This window comes from Trematomus bernacchii, unplaced genomic scaffold, assembly GCF_902827165.1.
Source record: "Trematomus bernacchii unplaced genomic scaffold, fTreBer1.1, whole genome shotgun sequence".
In the NCBI taxonomy this organism is placed as follows: domain Eukaryota; kingdom Metazoa; phylum Chordata; class Actinopteri; order Perciformes; family Nototheniidae; genus Trematomus; species Trematomus bernacchii.
In genome coordinates, this window is record NW_022987531.1 from 3,323,140 (window position 1) to 3,340,882 (window position 17,743).

The 17,743-nt window shown below is 38.2% G+C and overlaps 2 protein-coding genes across 3 annotated transcripts in view; one reads left to right on the forward strand and one right to left on the reverse strand.

Annotated features, from left to right (window-relative positions):
* blnk (B cell linker) overlaps positions 1-2,406 on the forward strand; it is a 32,552-nt gene extending 30,146 nt beyond the window's left edge. For both annotated transcript variants that reach the window (XM_034121812.1, XM_034121821.1), the window contains one exon: positions 1,483-2,406. In XM_034121812.1, coding sequence (XP_033977703.1) covers positions 1,483-1,599 — 117 coding nt within the window. In that variant the 3' untranslated portion in view covers positions 1,600-2,406. The remainder of the gene's footprint in view (positions 1-1,482) is intronic.
* Positions 2,143-8,248, reverse strand: LOC117475533 (zinc finger protein 518A). The gene is made up of 3 exons (XM_034121797.1): positions 8,216-8,248; positions 5,140-7,342; positions 2,143-4,387 (listed from the first exon to the last, which is right to left on the reverse strand). The coding sequence occupies exons 2-3, from the start codon at positions 7,322-7,324 to the stop codon at positions 3,741-3,743; spliced, it is 2,832 nt and encodes a 943-aa protein (XP_033977688.1). The 5' UTR covers positions 7,325-7,342; positions 8,216-8,248; the 3' UTR covers positions 2,143-3,740.
* Between the last annotated feature and the right edge of the window lie 9,495 nt (positions 8,249-17,743).

Consider the following 17,743-nt stretch of genomic DNA (forward strand, 5'->3'; position numbering starts at 1 on the left):
GGCTGGCAGAGAACTCTCGGCTCCATAGTTTCTATTGGAATAAAACCACATTGTACATTTTACATTTATATAATCTGTTCAATATTTAATATTTAATATTAATATTCCTTCTGTCATATATTTATGTATATATATATATATATTTGTATATATAATACCTTGTTAAATTCAACATGTATATTTTCTACTTTCTTGTTTATTTCTAGTCTTTGAATTTTTATTATACAATGCCTTGTCTTTTGATGCTGCTGCAACACAAAGAATGTCCCAAATTGGGATCAATAAAGTACCATCTTATCTTATCTTACCATGGTTGCATGACTCCATGTCAACAACGCTAAGGTAAAGGCGCCTAAGGTTCGGTGTGATGACTAGTCTCATTTAGCCACTTGTTAGCAACCGCCGTTTTTAAGACAAATAAGACTTTTTCACCAGTTGGGTATTTGTTGGCATATTTCATGTCCTAAAACAAAACGTGAAACTAAAGTTGCAAACGAAATTATTCAACCCCATTGCACATAAGGGTTAGTGGCTCAGTGATGCTCTGGGGCTGCTTTGCTGCCTCTGCACTGGAAACCTGCAGTGTGTTGAGGGCACGATGGATTCAGTCAAGTATCAGGAAATCTTAAGAAAAGACGTCATGCCGTCTGTGTGGAAGCTGAAGCGTGGGCGTCATTGGACCTTCCAACAGGACAATGATCCCAAGCATACCTCAAAGTCATCCAAGGCTTGGTTTCAGAAGCAGAAATGGAGGATTCTAGAGTGGCCGTAACAGACGCCTTGACTTGAACCCCATAGAAAATCTCTGGTGGGATTTGAAGAAGGTGGTTGCAACTCGCACACCCAAGAATAATACTGAACTGGAGGCCATTGCCCATGGGGAATGGGCTAATATTCCTCAGGAACGCTGTCAGAAGCTGGGGTCTGGCATCACGTTTGCAGCAGGTCAGAAGAGCAAAAGGGTGCTCTACTCAGCACTGAAGATGCTTTTCAGGAAGGGGTTGAATCATTTTGAGACTGCAGTAGTCATTAAAAGTAGCATTTTGTGTTGAATTTGGATAAAAACCCTTGTAATATAAGTTTCATTTAACTACTTAGACTATTCTTGTGTAATTTGTTTATTGACAGCTGAGACATTGTATATTTTGCCAATAAAACTAATGTACAATGGGGGTTGAATACTTTCCATTGCAACTGTATCTTAGGCTTTTGTCAACCACAGACCTTATTTGGGGTATTTAAACAAAAACTCATTCAATACCATTGACTTGTAGAAGAGGGAGCCAAGAAAAAAAGAGCCATTACTATATTTGTTTCTGCTGTTGTTTGGTAGTTATAATTACTCATTTATAATCACCTTGAACATTTCCTGAATAGTTTCAAAAGTTTAGTGGAGTTTTAAAATCATTTCATCTTCATTTTGTGATTTCCAAGACACCTACTCTTCTCTTTTAAACATGCTCGTCTCTTATTCTTTTTCAGTTTTTCAGCAGCATCTCCCACATCGTAGAGAACCACCAGAGGAACGCTCTGGTGCTGATCGACAGCCAGAGTAACAGCAAGGACGCCGTCAGACTGAGCCAGCCCGTCACGCCCTGATGACCTCACCACGGATTGGACAAACCTGATATTTTTACTGTCAGACTATTGTTTACAGAAGTCATTATTTGATGCATATCGCCTCCCAGTGTTCAATGAATGCTTCATCCACATCATTTACATTTGTATATCTATTACTATCCCTGAGTGACCTTGCATTTGTGAAGAATCTTCCAGAAGAATCTACAAGCGGAGAACAATCTGAAGGAGTTGCAAAAACGTATACATTTCATTTATCCAGAGCAACTCACAATAATGAAGATACAAACTCAGAACAGCAACTTATTTAAAGTTCCAGATACTGAAATGATATGTTTCTCTTTATTGGCCAATGTGCAGTCTGTGACGGAAAAAAACATGCATTTAGAAAACTCTAAACTGACCATGCGGAGAGTTTTAAATCGTAAGGTTTTAGTCAGAATGCATGTGTTTTGGAAGTAGTCAGCATAATGCTGAGCAGAAGACTTGTGTTATATGCTTATACACTAGACTAAAAGCTTAAGATGTAAAACACCACCCAGAAGTTTCTTAGTGGATGTTTTGTTCCATCGCAGACTGAAAACCTAGCATTATATTGATATTGATGATCATGGTGTTTTTTGAAGGATCAAATATGATTTGTTAAGTCTGTGGAATACTATTTGTTTATATCTCAGCTAACAAGGTGAAAAACTGCTAACGCTTTGGTCATTTTGTGGTTGAAGTATTCCTTTTATATTTAGTCCAGTAAACAGGATTGTATGTATTGCACTCAGAAGACTATAACTTTTTGAAGATGTTTTTAATAAAAATGAATGTGGGGAATGAGACAGTATTGCTGTAGCTAAAGAAAGCAGGTTGACAAATAGATTATGTATGACAGCGAGACTTTGGTGAGTCAAAATTACAAGGTTGTATATTTTTTAATACAATTATTGTCTTGTCTTGTATAATACCTGGGCTCACATCGTTTCCAGTCATCATAAAAAGCGACAAACTATCATCCTCATGCACATTTATTGCATAATAACAATTCCTAGGCACTTGGTGAAACTCAGGCAGTATTTGACAGTACCTCTATCTGGACTATATACACAATTATAAATCTTTGATCTAAATTGAAAAAAAGGATATATACACAGTGAGTTAATGACACTGAAGTGTGCATTCCTGAAACAGGCGCTATATCGGAATACAGGATTATTCCGACACACACACACACGCAGTCCCCTAGCCGTGAATACTGAGGGATCATGGCTGCATACGGAAATGTTGAGCACAGCAGGACACGGGTGAGATTGTCAAAAGCTTCAGACTGATAAGGGCGAGGTAACGGGAAATATAAATCCTCCTTTCATAGTGCAATTAAAAGATAAGATTATCATTTCAAGTCAAAATAGGAAACTCATTGAGAAAGGAAAAATAAAAATATCATGATCAAATCATCTTGGCCTTTTAAATTCCAGAATTAAAAAAAGATTTCAGCTATTTTTCCACCGACATCACAAAATGCAAGTTTAAATTAATCGTGACTTCAGGGACAATCTGCTGCATGAAAATATACATTATACAGATAATACTCTTATTTGAACATCATTTTTTTACAAACACGCCTATTCTTTCAATAGCAAAAGCATACGGATATAAAAGAGTTATAAATAAATGTTGAATAACAGCTTATTGTCTTCTTTCTGTTTTGGTATATCTGAGAAAATTGTAGGTCTCTGCGTCCCATTCCAAAAAACATAAATATGATAGCTACCTCACTGTAGAGCCAACCCGTACATAAACTGATTCATAAAAGTCAGATGGTATGTCAAATGAACATGTTACAGTGTTCTCTAAAAGATTCCGTTAGACAGTGTACGTAAATCATCTTAAATAAAGCTATTTCGTAGACAAAATTCAAACCATACAAAAGGACTAAATTATCCTTGTGGTTTCCGAATAATCACTAATGTACAGATTGTGTATCGAGCTACTCCAACAGGTAAATGTGAGCCCTGAGAATGTGAGCCCTCCACGAGGCGTGATTTCTCCTCAAAACCAACCAATCATAATTAAGACTTTTTAAAAAACGAGGAGACTATTTCCATTGCTGTATTGCAACAAGTCATTCTTTTCCAGACTTTCTTTTGTTTTTCATCCAGTGTAAGTGACGTTTAAGAGTTTTCTAACTTTGGTCCTTTCCAGTCCATCAGATGTCTCTGCCGATGGACCATCCACGTTTCCTGACGTGCGAAGACCCTGCCGCAAAACCAGCAGCGGAATTCCTTCCGAACATCCCCGCTGGAAGCGGCTGCCGCGACCACTTCGTACTTTTTCCTGCTCAACCTACGGAGTTTCAGTTTCAACACAAATCTCTCCTGTACGGAGTTTTTAGCATTCCACGCGGGATCGGGTACGGCATTTGCGTCACAGTTCGCGGCTGCTAGAGCGCTGACTGTTTTCCGTGACAGCACGACCTTCTGCACCTCCCCTCTGTACCTGTTGAGGACCTCCATGATCCTGGCGACCTCGGGGATGTTGGCGTCCGGGTGATTTAGCACCACGACGGGCTGGTCTCCTGCTGGACGCTTCACCAGCTGAGATGGATTTATGGCTACTAGCTTCAGGGTCCTCTCCTGGTTCTTTGGCAGCCACTGATGCCCAGACGGCGAAGAGGGCTCCGTTAAGACGGCTTCACTTGAAGACGAGTTGCTGAGGAGATCAGGGTGGAGGTGGTCAGCAGGCGCTTCACTGACTCTCACCCCCTCAACACTGTGCTCTGAAGAGAGAGCATGGCTTACATCTGTATGGGTGACTTTACCTGCAAGACAAAATGTGAAAATATTAGATTCAAAACAGACTGGTGTGCTATTGCTGTTGATCGTAAAATAAGAATGGGACAATGAAAGATTATATCGCAAGTGAAAAATCTCAATTTATGTGAGTGCGTATCTACATTGTTTTTGACATTGAAGCATGTGGGAGCAAGGAATTCATGATGCATTTGGATGTACCACGTCAACTCAAGCATTTGTTGTTGCTCTTCTTTCTATTTTTGTGTTTAACAATTTGCTCCCACTGGAAAAAGGACTTATTACACTTTGAATAAATGAATTTAAATTGAACCGATATGCCAGTTATATGACACTTCATACAACTTTATTATACAACTTGCGTTTCGGTCAGTGGTGAAAAAAGGGGTTTATTTATCCTGTTTTTATGCAGGGGGACCGTATGATTTATGATTAGGCATACCTTATTTAAGGTTATTTGTTTGTCTTATTATTTAAGAGGATGCTCTCTTGAATAAAAGTATGCTTCCTATATGTGAGGAAAAAATAAAAATGATCCTATCCAATATATAAGGTGAATTGATTTTTTCAGCACATTTAGTTTTTTTTATCTGGATTATGTTGTGAATTATTTTAGCCATGATAATAGTGACATGCACTTTTCATATGAAACAATATCTTGCTTGAAATTCAAGCAAGATATTGAAATACATGTCAAGAAAAAAGGCAGTCCATGTTAAATCCTTAACCATTATCGTCTGCATAGAAACTGTAATCTTACCCTGTGCTGTGATTACGGGTTGGGAAACAGGGGACGGCTGCGTGGAGCTGCTGTGAGGAGTCTCTCCATCAGCTGCTGACACATGGCAGTCCGTGTTACTGCCGGATGTGTGAAGTTGAGCGTTCCCGGGGCACACTTCAGTCCCAGCTATCAGACCCGTCTCACAAGCCGCACCGCCCTCGTCAACTTCTGCTTCCGGTGGCTTGTCAGACTCATGTCCCATCTCTTGATGCATCAGCGGCAAGCCTTTGAGCTTGACAGGTGTATTTCCGTCCGTATTTTTAGACCTCGTTGTCTTTGCAGCACAACTCGGGGTCAGTTCTTCCCCTTGCTTTGGCTGTGGATTTTGAGTGACGGCTTTAGAAAGGTCGTCTGGATCAGATTCGGAAGCTTTGGTCAACTTTTGCTGGTGTTCTTCTGTTAACAGCGTATTCTGGAGAATCCCCTCTAATTTGACATGAGTGTTGGGAGGTCCATCCGTCTGACCACATCCTGATGGAGACAAAGAGCTTTGAGTCACCCACTGCTTCTCTTTCACTGGGTTCTTCTTCAACACTATCTTTAATGCAGACCCTGACGATCTTTTAGCCACTTTTTTAGATCTGGCCCTTCTTTTCCGCCTTCGCTTCTTATTATTTGGTAAGACTTTATGAATGGATGTCTGCTCTTCGCCCTCATTTGTCGACTTCAGCTCACAGGAGATATTATTCCTATCTTCGTGCATAGGCTCCTCAGGTTTTTTACTATTATCCCCCATTTCCTGATCTGTCTTTATTTCCCGATTCTCTCGGTTTTCCTGCATTTGACCACATGCGGATGGCTCGCTCTGGGCTGGCAACATGTCATTTAGTTTGGTTTCGGTCTGTGGACAAGGTGATTGATCGCTCAAATTGGATTGACATCCATTTTGATCCACTACTCTACGAGCATCATCAGGAGCACTTTCAGGGGAATGAGTTTCCTTGTCTAATGATGTCATAATTTTCAACCTTTTGCCGTTGGTAGCACCGTTCTGAGACACAGTCATCTTGTTCTTGGCGGTCAGGATGGCGAGATTTGACGCATTGGACACAATACCATTCTCTGACTTTGGGTAAAGATTAATATCTTGAGGTACATTTGACAAAACAGTTTTAAGAGCCTTGGACCATTTCTGCTCACCAGTTTCTCCGGCAACAGATTTCATCAAGAACTGTTGAGTCTCCTTAAGTGTTGTTTGGGGATCTGACAGATGGCAGTATTTATCCAGGAACTCTTTCCCTGGCAGAGAGAGGCAGTCCTGTGTCAGCCAACACATTTCCCTAACAGCACTTCTCGTTAATCTAGACTTCAATTTTGGGATAGGGTCATTTGGTTTCATTGCAATGGGGTGGACCTCCTCCTCTTCCTTCATCTTCTTCTTCTTCTTCTGATTACCATTCTGGCAAACGTGGACAGCTTTAACGTGCTTAGTAAGCAACCATTTTTGAGATGCCTCAAAGCCACAGTGCTGACATCGTAAAGATTGAATGTTCGCTTTGGACCCTAACTTTTTCCTGCCCCTTGTGCGTGGAGAAAGATCCTTACCTTCCTCCAGTCCAAAATGATGTGCATACATGTGCTCTAAAAAAACACGAACATCACCTGTGGAGAATTTCTGACACATTTCACATGAATATTTGCCATTTTGGCTGTGATACATAGTCAAATGTGCATTGAAATCAGGCCATGTGCGCTGAATGTTGTCTTTACAAATGCTGCAACAAGAAAAAGTGTCCTTGTGGCTTAATTGATGAACGTGAAGGTAGGAGAGCTCATGCGTACTGAAAGTACACGTAGGACAGGAGAAAACAGGCGGGCTCCCTCTGTGATTTACCTTGAAGTGTTTCACTAAGTCTTTGGGAACATATTCTGAGTTGTCCTTGCATTGTGAGCATGTAAACCTGAGTGTATTTCCATTGTCGTTAATCCTGTGCTGACCCTGCTGTGCTTCCTGGGGGGGCTTCTTTGATGAAGGCCACACTGTGCTTTGCTCCCACCCCTCTGCTATCTTCTTTGGTCCACGCTTATCTTCACTTTGCATAGTTGGGGGTTGAACGACTGTGTTCCTGAGGTGGGGCCGTTTGTGCCAATCTCTATTCTTCTTGTTGCCACGCCGTTTATTATCTCCTCTGGAGGTAGCTGCGCGAATATCCCCCGAATCCATGTTTCTTCCGTCAGATTTCTGAAAATGAAGGCAAACAAATAATTATTGAAAACAAATATATAGATTCACGGCCAAAGAGGGGTTCTTTGAAATGGGTTCCATATAAAGCTTTGCTTTCACAAACAACATGTTATGCGAGTTAAGACCTGGGATGCCAGATAACGATAGCTGACATATTTGTACATTTATTTTCTGTCATTTAACAAAAACAAAATATGGATCCTACATCTGTGTTTATATGTCTTACAAAAAGCTACTAGCTTCTAGTGAAGGCTTGTTTGAAGCGAGTTTGCATTAGAGATAGCTATATGATACTAATGTTGCCTTTCTTTAAAGAAACTAACACTAGGTTGTTTTACTTTTATGCGGTGTAAAAAATGTGTTTAAATATGTGCAATTACACAAATGTATTCCTATTTGTAATAGTGTTTATGTTGTGTTTCTTTATCTTAATGGGGACATGCACAAAGAAAGCAATATAAAACATGTAAAGATATAATTAACAAATAGATACAGTATACCGCCTGTACTCTCTCGGCAGCTATGTAGTCAAATGTACTTCAAGAAAGATTAAACCATACAAGAGATTAGCGTTATGACTCACATACATTAAATATCCTCAAATGTATTATTTTTGAGCCTCTGGCGATTGCTTAATATTTCCTAAATGGCAACTATGCTTAAGGCTGTTGTTTCCACAGTAAAGCCATAAAAAGAAGCTGCATAAAGTGGAACTCTGCGTGTTATTAATGTTAAGTCCACCTGTTGCTGGCTATGGTTCAAAACGCCTCTGCATGGACATAATGCCTGATGGAACACACTCAGATCAGGTATAACACAACACAGTTAATGTATCAGCTCCCAGGTGCATGGAACTGCACTTACACTCACCTGCACACACAATAATTGTGAACTTGCATAACCCAGGCAAATGCGCTACGGTGGAAAGCGACATTTTAAAGGAAAAACAAAACCACACACCAATAAAAGCACAAGAAAGGCTCGACGTATCACTTTTACGGAGCATTTTGGTCGGTGAATCGTGCGGCCATTGTTGTGCAGTTTGACTTGACCACAACAAAGTGATGAGACTGCCTTTGTAACAAGCAACGGCCGCCTTGGGAATAGGGAAGTTACGATAAAACTATCTCACTGTAATTAAATTAGAACCGTTTACCTTTCACGTACAAACACACGCGGCTATTCACCATAGGTCTACGAGCTAACTGTTATAACGTTTTCTGAAATAGCGTTTGAGTGATTTATATAACGTGACGCGACGGTAGCGTACAAAGACGAAATAACTTGAAGAATAAAAAGCGTGGCAACAAAGTTACGCCACAATAGTTTTTTAAACCTTGCATCGAGTTATCACTGCAGATAAAATACCCGTGAGTACAGATAAAACATAAAGCCGTAGTTGTGTGTGTAGTTGTCTCGGTTTTTACCTTTTCTTTTGTGGAGAGCTTGACAGCTCAGCGAGTGGCAGCCATGATGGTTTCATACGGGGATTACAGCCTCTGAGCTGCTTTAGCCTTTAGCCTGGTGCCTCCAACAGACACAGTGCTGTCCCGGGGCCTACAGCTATACACCGAGCCGCTCAATGCAAACATGTATCAAGATCATATGGTGCTCACGTTTGTCAGAATATTGTAGAAGCAACCCCAACTCCAAAATGAAGTAAAACAAACAAAGTAGCAACAATTGGAAGCTACACACGTCAAATTAGTCCAAACTGTACCAGTGGTGTATAGTAACTAGATAGGCCTACTCAAGTAGGCTACTGTACTTAAGTACAATTTTGAGATTTATACTTGACTTGAGTATTTCCATGTTATGGTGCTTTGTAGGCTACTTCTAATCCGCTACAAATCCTTGTGTGCTTTTACTCCACCACATTTATTTAGTATTTTAGTTACTTAACAGATTTGGATTAATGATGTGAAATATAATCAACACTTAAATAAGACTTTAGTTACACCTGGAGTAAATTCACAAGCTACCCTGCAGTAAAGATAATTAAAACTAGCTGCATATTATTTTTTATTCTAATCTATTTGACTCAGTTTTTTCTTGCACTATTTTTATTTAGCTTTTATTTATAAAATATTACTTTTGGTACTTTAAGTATATTTTGATGCTAATACTTTTGTACTTTTACTTGAGTAACATTTTGAATGCAGGACTTTTATTTGTAACAGAATATTCCCACCTCTGGTATATTTCTGTTACTTTAGGATTACCTCCATATCAAATGCAATGCTAATAAATACAAGAGAAAATAATTAACAATAAGATGGCTTTTATTTTTATTATGTAAGACAACAGAACAATGTAACCTTGAAAAAAACAAGATATTTAGTATGACAAATGATTTTATTGATAGGAAAACAAGCCTTTCATTCAGCATATTCAGGCAGTAGCCTATACACCAACAATAAAACACATGAGCACATACTACAGTTTAAAAAAGCAGAAATGAAATCTGAGTTGACAGAAAAGGCTCAGTTTCAGTAACATTGTAATCCCGCAAGTAATCCCCTATTTTTAGAAAAATAACAATAATCTGATTACGTATTGTTTTTATGTAACTGTAAGGGAATACAGTTACCTTTTTTGTGTATACTGATGACAAGTACAAGTAAGTTACAAGTAAAAGTCCATGCATTCAAAATATTACTCAAGTAAAAATACAAAAGTATTAGCTTCAAAATATACTTAACGTACCAAAAGTAAAAGTAGTCATTCTGCAGATTGGTCCATTTCAGAATAATATATATGATGTGTTTTATAATGATTGATCATTAAAGTGTTATCAAAGCTGGTAAAGGTGCAGCTAGTTTGAATGACTTTGTATACTGCAGGGTAGCTTGTGAATTTACTCCAGGTGGAACTAAAGTCTGATTTAAGAGTTGATTATATTTCACATCATTAATCAAAATATGTAAAGTAACTAAAGATCTTAAATAAATGTAGTGGAGTAAAAGTACACCATTTACCTCTGAATTGTAGTGGGGTAGAAGTACAAAGTAGCATAAAATGGAAAAATACTCAAGTAAAGTACATGTATCTCAAAATTGTACTTAAGTACAGTACCTTTGTAAATGTACTTAGTTACTTACCGCCTCTGTTAAACTGTACTCACTATCCTGGTGTTGGATGCAAGTGCACGGTGGAATACAATGGCTGTAATATTGTTAAGTTAAAGTTAAAAAGTATTGGTACCAAAAATACTTTTAACTACCAAAGTAAAAGTACTCATTATGCAGAATTACCGCATTTAAGCAGTAAATATTTTGTATAATTTTATTAAAGATATTGATGAATTTATGTGTTCATCACTTTAGTGTTGCACTTAAAAGTGGGGTTAATTTAAATTACTTTTTATACTAATTGTGTAGCTTAACCTATAATAATATATGAACATGTATTAGCTGATTTATATTTTTATATTAATAATATAAAACTGCAAAGTAACTAGTAACTACATCTGTAAAATAAAATGTAGTGGAGTAAAAAGTACAACATGTGCCTACTATATGTAGTGGAGTAAAACTATAAAGTAGAGTATTGTGAAAAAATGGTCAAGTAAAGTACAAGTACCTCAATGTTTTACTTAAGTACAGTACTTGAGTAAATGTATTCCACCACTGTTATATAGTGTAATCCAAAGTAAGCAAACGTTACCACCTTGACAAAGGTTAAGTTTGATATTATAAAAGATGATAAGCTGTTAAAACATTTTGAAAGACCATGACATTTGGAGTAAAACACACATTTATTACCCAGAACACAATGCACCTTTGTGGATCAGGCTCCTGATTGAACGAGATAAAAAATGTACATTCTGTACAATAGCAGTCATCTATAAATAATGTGTTCTTGCTCTAGTTTTTTCTTTTAAAAAAAGAAGCTGTATATAATCAAACTAAGCCTTAATACTTAATTTATGACGAGTGAACAGATCCAACCAGAAAGAGAAGTTAGTTGAACAAGGAGGGAGTATAATATGAAGAAATAAAATACTAAACTGAGTCATTTTGAAATGAAAAATGTTACTTTGAAAATTCAAAATAAAATTTAGATTTTCCCTTATATGTGCATCGTTGTTATTCAAGTTTTAGTGATCTTTATTGGGACTCTAAAACATGGATTTGCAAAATAATATATATATATTTTCTCTTTACTGTTGTATGAGTCATGTAGCAAGTCATTTTAGCAGTTCATGGAGTTTGGTATCTTGAATTTAGAACTGTATGGGTCATTAGCCCTAAGTGCATCACTCCTTGTCTTTCATTGTGATCTTTGTCAAAAACCATAATATATGGACTCCATCATTCCTGTGTAACTAGTCTAGATTTGTCATTGAATCTTGTTTAAAGGAGTCTTTTTAGACGGTGACCTTTGTGCTGCAACAACTCGGATATCCTCAAAGGTGTCCTATCATGAAAAATGCCCTTTTTGATGTCTTTTATACATAAATATGTGTCCCCGGTGTGTCAGGGAACTCACAAAGTGTCAGAAAATATAACCCTCTCTCTTTTCCTCCGTACCCAAATCTAAAAAAATGGGGGTACAACGGAGCTGATCCAGACTTGATGCCGATATTACGTAATATCGGAAATGTGGGCTGGCTTTACACCCACAGCACTATCAGAAACGTTGCTATCAGAAACAATGCGCGACGTGTTTTGGACGTAATATGGTCTTTGTTTACATTAGCAAGCATCGCTAACACTCAGAACTAAACCTGCAAGAGTAGTAAACCTGCAAGGAAAGAAGCATTTGAGCTCCATACTGTTTCAGAAATAATCCTTGAAGTGGTTTCAAACATGATATGCAGCATTTAACTGCATCTGAGCAGAGCAGACATCCTGCTCGTCACAGAACTCACTGCTTGCCTGCATGCTCCAAAGGGGGCGGGGCCAGCAGCTACAGTCACAGAATCACCAGTTCTCTAATGGCGCTTTTCCACTGCAGCACGTAGCACGCTTTTTGTTTGCTTTTCCACTAGGGGTAGTTCCGGCTCAGGGCTACTTTTTCACCTTTTTTCTGGCCCTCCAAAATCGAGGTTCTTACCGGGCCAACAACCGGGCTGAATATGCTAAACTAGTGACGTAAACACTCTCGACTGCTGAATGGTCAGAGAGAATCGCTGGCAAGGGGGCTACAACTACAACAAAATGAACATATTTTACTGTGATTGAATTGTAATACACGTTTCAAAATGATGCCGAAGTAATAACATACTGATACCGGTCTGCAGACAAGACGGCAGGCGAAAAAACTTTTAAAATGTGTGTTTTCTGAATGGAGATCGGATCGATCAGGCTAAGCTAACGTTGTATATGCTCTGTCCACACTCACAACAACGGCCTACAGACAGAAATAAACCAGCGACTGTATTCGCCATGACACAGACAGTCTGTGGTTTGTACTTGTTTAACTTTTGTCTAGTTTTTGAACAGATATGAGGAGCTGTGAGCTCTGAGTGCTAACAGCTAACGGCTGATGTTTTGGTTTTGTGGTTCGCATTGAAGATGACGTCACAGCAGTTTTACGCAGCGTCGCTCCGCCCGCCGAACAGCCGATCGCTCCGCCTACACTGCGTTACTATAGTTACTACCCCAGGTACTAAACTGTAATGGAAACGCAGCTTAAAGTGAGCCTGGCCTACCAAGGCCTAACCATACCGTACTAAGCCGTGCTAGGTCCTGCTGTGGAAAAGTGCCATAACAGGGCTGAAACAGAGGGATATGAGGGATGTCTAAAATGCATGATCTGAACACATAGACATGTTTTTTATATATTTGTATATATCTGAGACCCATAATATATGCCTAAAAATAGCATGATAGGAGATCTTTAAACTAAGATAAGGTAAAGACGATTTGTGTTACCAAGCTTGTCTGATGTACAGCCACAAATCAGTGGTTTAAATGTATGAAATACTTATAATATAGGACGCAGGCTTCCAGTACTAATTTTGTAAAATAACACTGCCTGTGAACATAAAACTTAATATACACACATTTATGCCCTCGTGCAATTCACGCTCTATTTGTTCTTTCAATTGATTTACTATCTGCAAACAGTACCAGCTACCTCTTTATTTTATATGGTACCTTTCTTTTTTATATCCTGCTACTTTTTTAATTTATTTTCTTTCTTTTTTATCATGGTGTACCTATCTGCTATTTATTTGTCTTACTCATTGTGTTTTTTATTATTAACAACATGTGCATACTTAATTCTTTTTTAATATGTAAGTCTATTCTCTTCACTTTATCTCCACTATACTTCTGCTATTGTAATAATGTATATTTCCCCAACAAAAGAATTCTGATTCTGATATCAATAACTGCCAGACCTTACACCCTCTACTTTGGTATTTATGTCAGTTCAGAGTAAAAACAGCGGTGAGTTGTTCCCTTTGCTGTGCAAGTCAATGGCTGTTAGCCACCCTTTACCAAAGGCACTGCATGACACCAGTGGAGTGAAAGCACAGAAAAGACTGCCACCAGCTCCCTCCACGCAGGACACCATTCGTTCCTCTGGGAGACATTTCCAGCCCATTAGGAACCAGACTAGCCCACCGGCTCAACAGCTTCTGCCACACAGCAGCTACAATCACCAATCCTCTTAAGACCCTCCCCCCCCCCCCATCCCCCCTGCATGCAGCCACAATCCCCAGACTGCTCTTTTAAGCACAACATGGAACCACGGTGTCTTTGCACTAATGCATCCTACAGTACAACAAAAAAAACAAGTAAAAAGAATGTGAGGTTGATTCCAGCACAAATTCATTTTATGTGTAGCTTACATGTGAATAAAGCTGATGCTGCACCCTCGTTTTAAAAGTTATAAGTTACACAAATAAATGTTATCAGTATACTGCGTAAGACAGGCCAAATGTAACATACTACTTCTACTGAATGTGTAGAAAATGACAAGTAAAAATAAAGTTTTGAAAGCAACCAAAACAAATGATAGATTTGAGCACCAAAACTGCAACCTCTTTTTTTGGTTTGTGCAAAAATACTGCAACTTCTTAACATTTCTACTAGACAACTGCAACTTCTTAAGTCTTAGGTTAAAGATCATGGATTTAGTTTGCTCAATCAGAACCGAGACTATCTGTTGGACAATAATAAGCATCTTAGGAAAAGGAGCTGTATTTCTGAAGTTCCGGTGAAGCCAGCAAATATCCAGGCCCATACCTCCTATCTATGCTTTACTAATTGTTAATAGTCCAATTAGTAACTTAAGGTGCAAGACTGGAGTTGGAATTGAGAGAAGACTTCCACGACCAGATGATTTCACAAGCAGCAGGTGTACAAGTTATAAATCAAAAGGACAAATCATGGAAGTTAATACTCTCCTATTTCCCTGTTTACCTGCATGCAACCAAAGCAGCTCAAACATGATTGGTAAAAACGAGTCGGACTACAAACGGAAACCAAAGCACTCACAGTTTCTAAGATTAGGGCTACAATTGTTATGTTAAGTGAAAGTGAAACTTAATGTTGTGAACACAAAGACCACAACATGTTGCAGCAAAAATCTCCCCTGTAAAAAGTCCTGTGTTTTAGTTTCTCGCTCCTTATCCTATGTCACCGCTCTTTGCTATTGTCACGATTGGATCCGTGTCATTTTTGTATTCCTTTTTTTGGTAATCAACAATGTGAACAGATAATAAAAACATACTATGCTAGTTGGTGCAGCAGACCCCTTCTAACCCACTTCCATGAGGCTGATAATCACTGATGATGCCCATTTTAATAGCTGATATATTAAAATAGCTCATAAGTCAAATATTCAATTAATTATTTATGGGCTCTTCGAAGGAGCTTTGTGACTGATTCACTGTTACAAGTGTCCTGTCCACACACGTTCGCCTCCTTCCATCATTAAATAAATCTGATTTTCTCTAAGTAAGGTCTCAACACATTAGAAACCCAAAGCTCTATAGCTCCCTCTAAAATGTCCTATGCTGTCTGAAAGCACATGGCTATAAGTGATGTATCAGCTGAGGACTTTAATTATACAATCAGTTTCTCCTATGCGCCAACATTAAGTATTCAGGTAGCCTGGCCCAGTGCATTAGATTAGTTAATATGAAAGACAGGGAAGCCATTGTGACATTAATGTCGCTTTAACCTATTTGGGTCAAATTGAACTGTGCTGCTATAGGGCACGCTGACCCACTTTCAGTTTCTACTCAAAGAATTATTCAATGAATTGTTTTTTCAACATTAACTTGAAACGTGCACGGCCACTGTTTTAGGTAAACAAAATACGGGATTTAACTTATTTTAAATAGCTATATGTCAATATTGCTTCCACATTAGCATTCACATTCATGCACACAAATATTTGTATTTCCCATTGTTCAGATACATTCCCATCAGTGTCAAGGTGCCTCGGGCTAATAAGAGACAAAGCAAACAGGGATGGTGACAGATGGGGTTTTTCGGATTGTTTCTACAGTACAATATCAGTTCAAAGCAAATAGGATGTCTAAAGAGTGGTGCAGGAATGAGTCCTTAACTCGGACATCAATTAGCATTTAAGCAATTCTGGGTTTCCTCGTCTCAAATTCAATGGTTTAATTAATTGTTGGTTAGATGCCTCAAATAAGGTCTGTGGTTACCACAAGCTTAGGAAATTCTCACTTTTTGTTTTACAACAGTCAGTAAATACCCCCACTCATGAATATCTAAAGCTTTTACGTGTCTTTCAACAGCAGTTGCTAACAACTGACTAAAAAAAGATTACTAAAAGATTTCACGCTGCACACTAGTCCACGTTTAGACTGTAATATGGTTTGTTTTACATCTACAGTTATGTTTTACATGATCCTGCTGATGGATATCATAGATGTGTGTTTGATTCTGCTAGATTCCACTCTTGGTTAGCCTACAAAAGTACGTAATTACTGAATCGCTCTTAACCACACTGTGGTTCCAAAGTGGGGGACAGGTCCCCAACGAGGGCTTAAAATTACTTTTATCTAAACATTTGAGAAACCTCTAGTCTAACACATAAAAAACCATGGCTATGTACGTTTACATGTTGTACATATATTTCCAGGATCTTTTTTTTTTTTAAATCCAAGTATTAAACGGAGTGGCTTGATTTACTATTTAGCAGAGGTGAAAGGCACTCGTTTTCAAATGAGATAGACTCTGTGTGAAATGCTGTCTGTCATGATTATCAGAAGACTGATCAACCCCAAATTGTATATGTTTCTTCTAACCTGTTGTGTTAATTATTTAAATGTGTTAATTGTTTTGGTGTGAGATGTTGAGTGTTGAAGATTTCGGCCCAATAGATGTCCTCCTATATACTAATTAATAAATGGGACACGGATTCTGGCGCTCAAAGTGCCAAAATAATACATGTGAAAAGATGAACAGCAATGTCTCCTGACATAAATCCTTATCTGGTCAGGCTCAGGTTAATCCATACACCAAGAAAATAGTTCCTACATGATACTGCTTACAACCTACAACAAGGTCTCTGTATTATCTTGACCGTGTGAGGATTTCTGTAAAGAGACATTGCTGCAGAGTTTTTCAAATATATTTTATGTTTTCGGGTGAGCGGTCCCTTTAAAATAATATATTCCAGGTAATGTTACATAGATTTTATTTCCACATTTCTAACATCATCGAAAAGGCAGGTATGGCTTGAGTTGTAGTTCTTATTTTAAGATAAGATGGACCTTTATTAATCCCCATGGGGAAATTCAGTAGTTCAAACAGCAACAGGGTACGAATGAAAAACAGGACCACACAGATTCACACAGATAAGAGATTAATACAATTAAAGATAAAATCAAAGATAAACATACATCTTGTGTTAATGTGAGACACAATGTTAAGAATATTTTTTTCATGTTAGAGATACTTTCTTTTCATTACTTATTCTGTTATCTGAAAATTATAACTGTTTTTTTCAAGGATGGCAATCTTTAAATAATCCCTCTATACATTTTAAAATAGTCATTTCTACATCTCGATGGGTTCTTCCATGGGGTGCCATTTACAAGGTCACATAATTCGTAATTGATCCTTACTCATTGTTATCGTATCATTTATTTTTGATTAGTTATTGGCAGGTATTGGGGCATTTGGCCAGTGATTGGTTGTTCATAGTTTATATACTTACATATAATTGGCTGCGTCCTGTGTGCACCATGTGCACTGCCAGTCCTGACAATGGAGTGATGCTTTCAGGTGCTAATCGGACACCCCAAAAGTTCCCTCTGAGAGATAGTTAACAATCAGATTTCAATATTCCTGGTTAATATTTTCATTCAACTTGAACTTTAGGGGGTTATTTTAGGTGTATATCAAGCGTGTATTATGACGCATGTCATAAATTCGCAATAATGTAGGTCTAGAACAAAAGCTG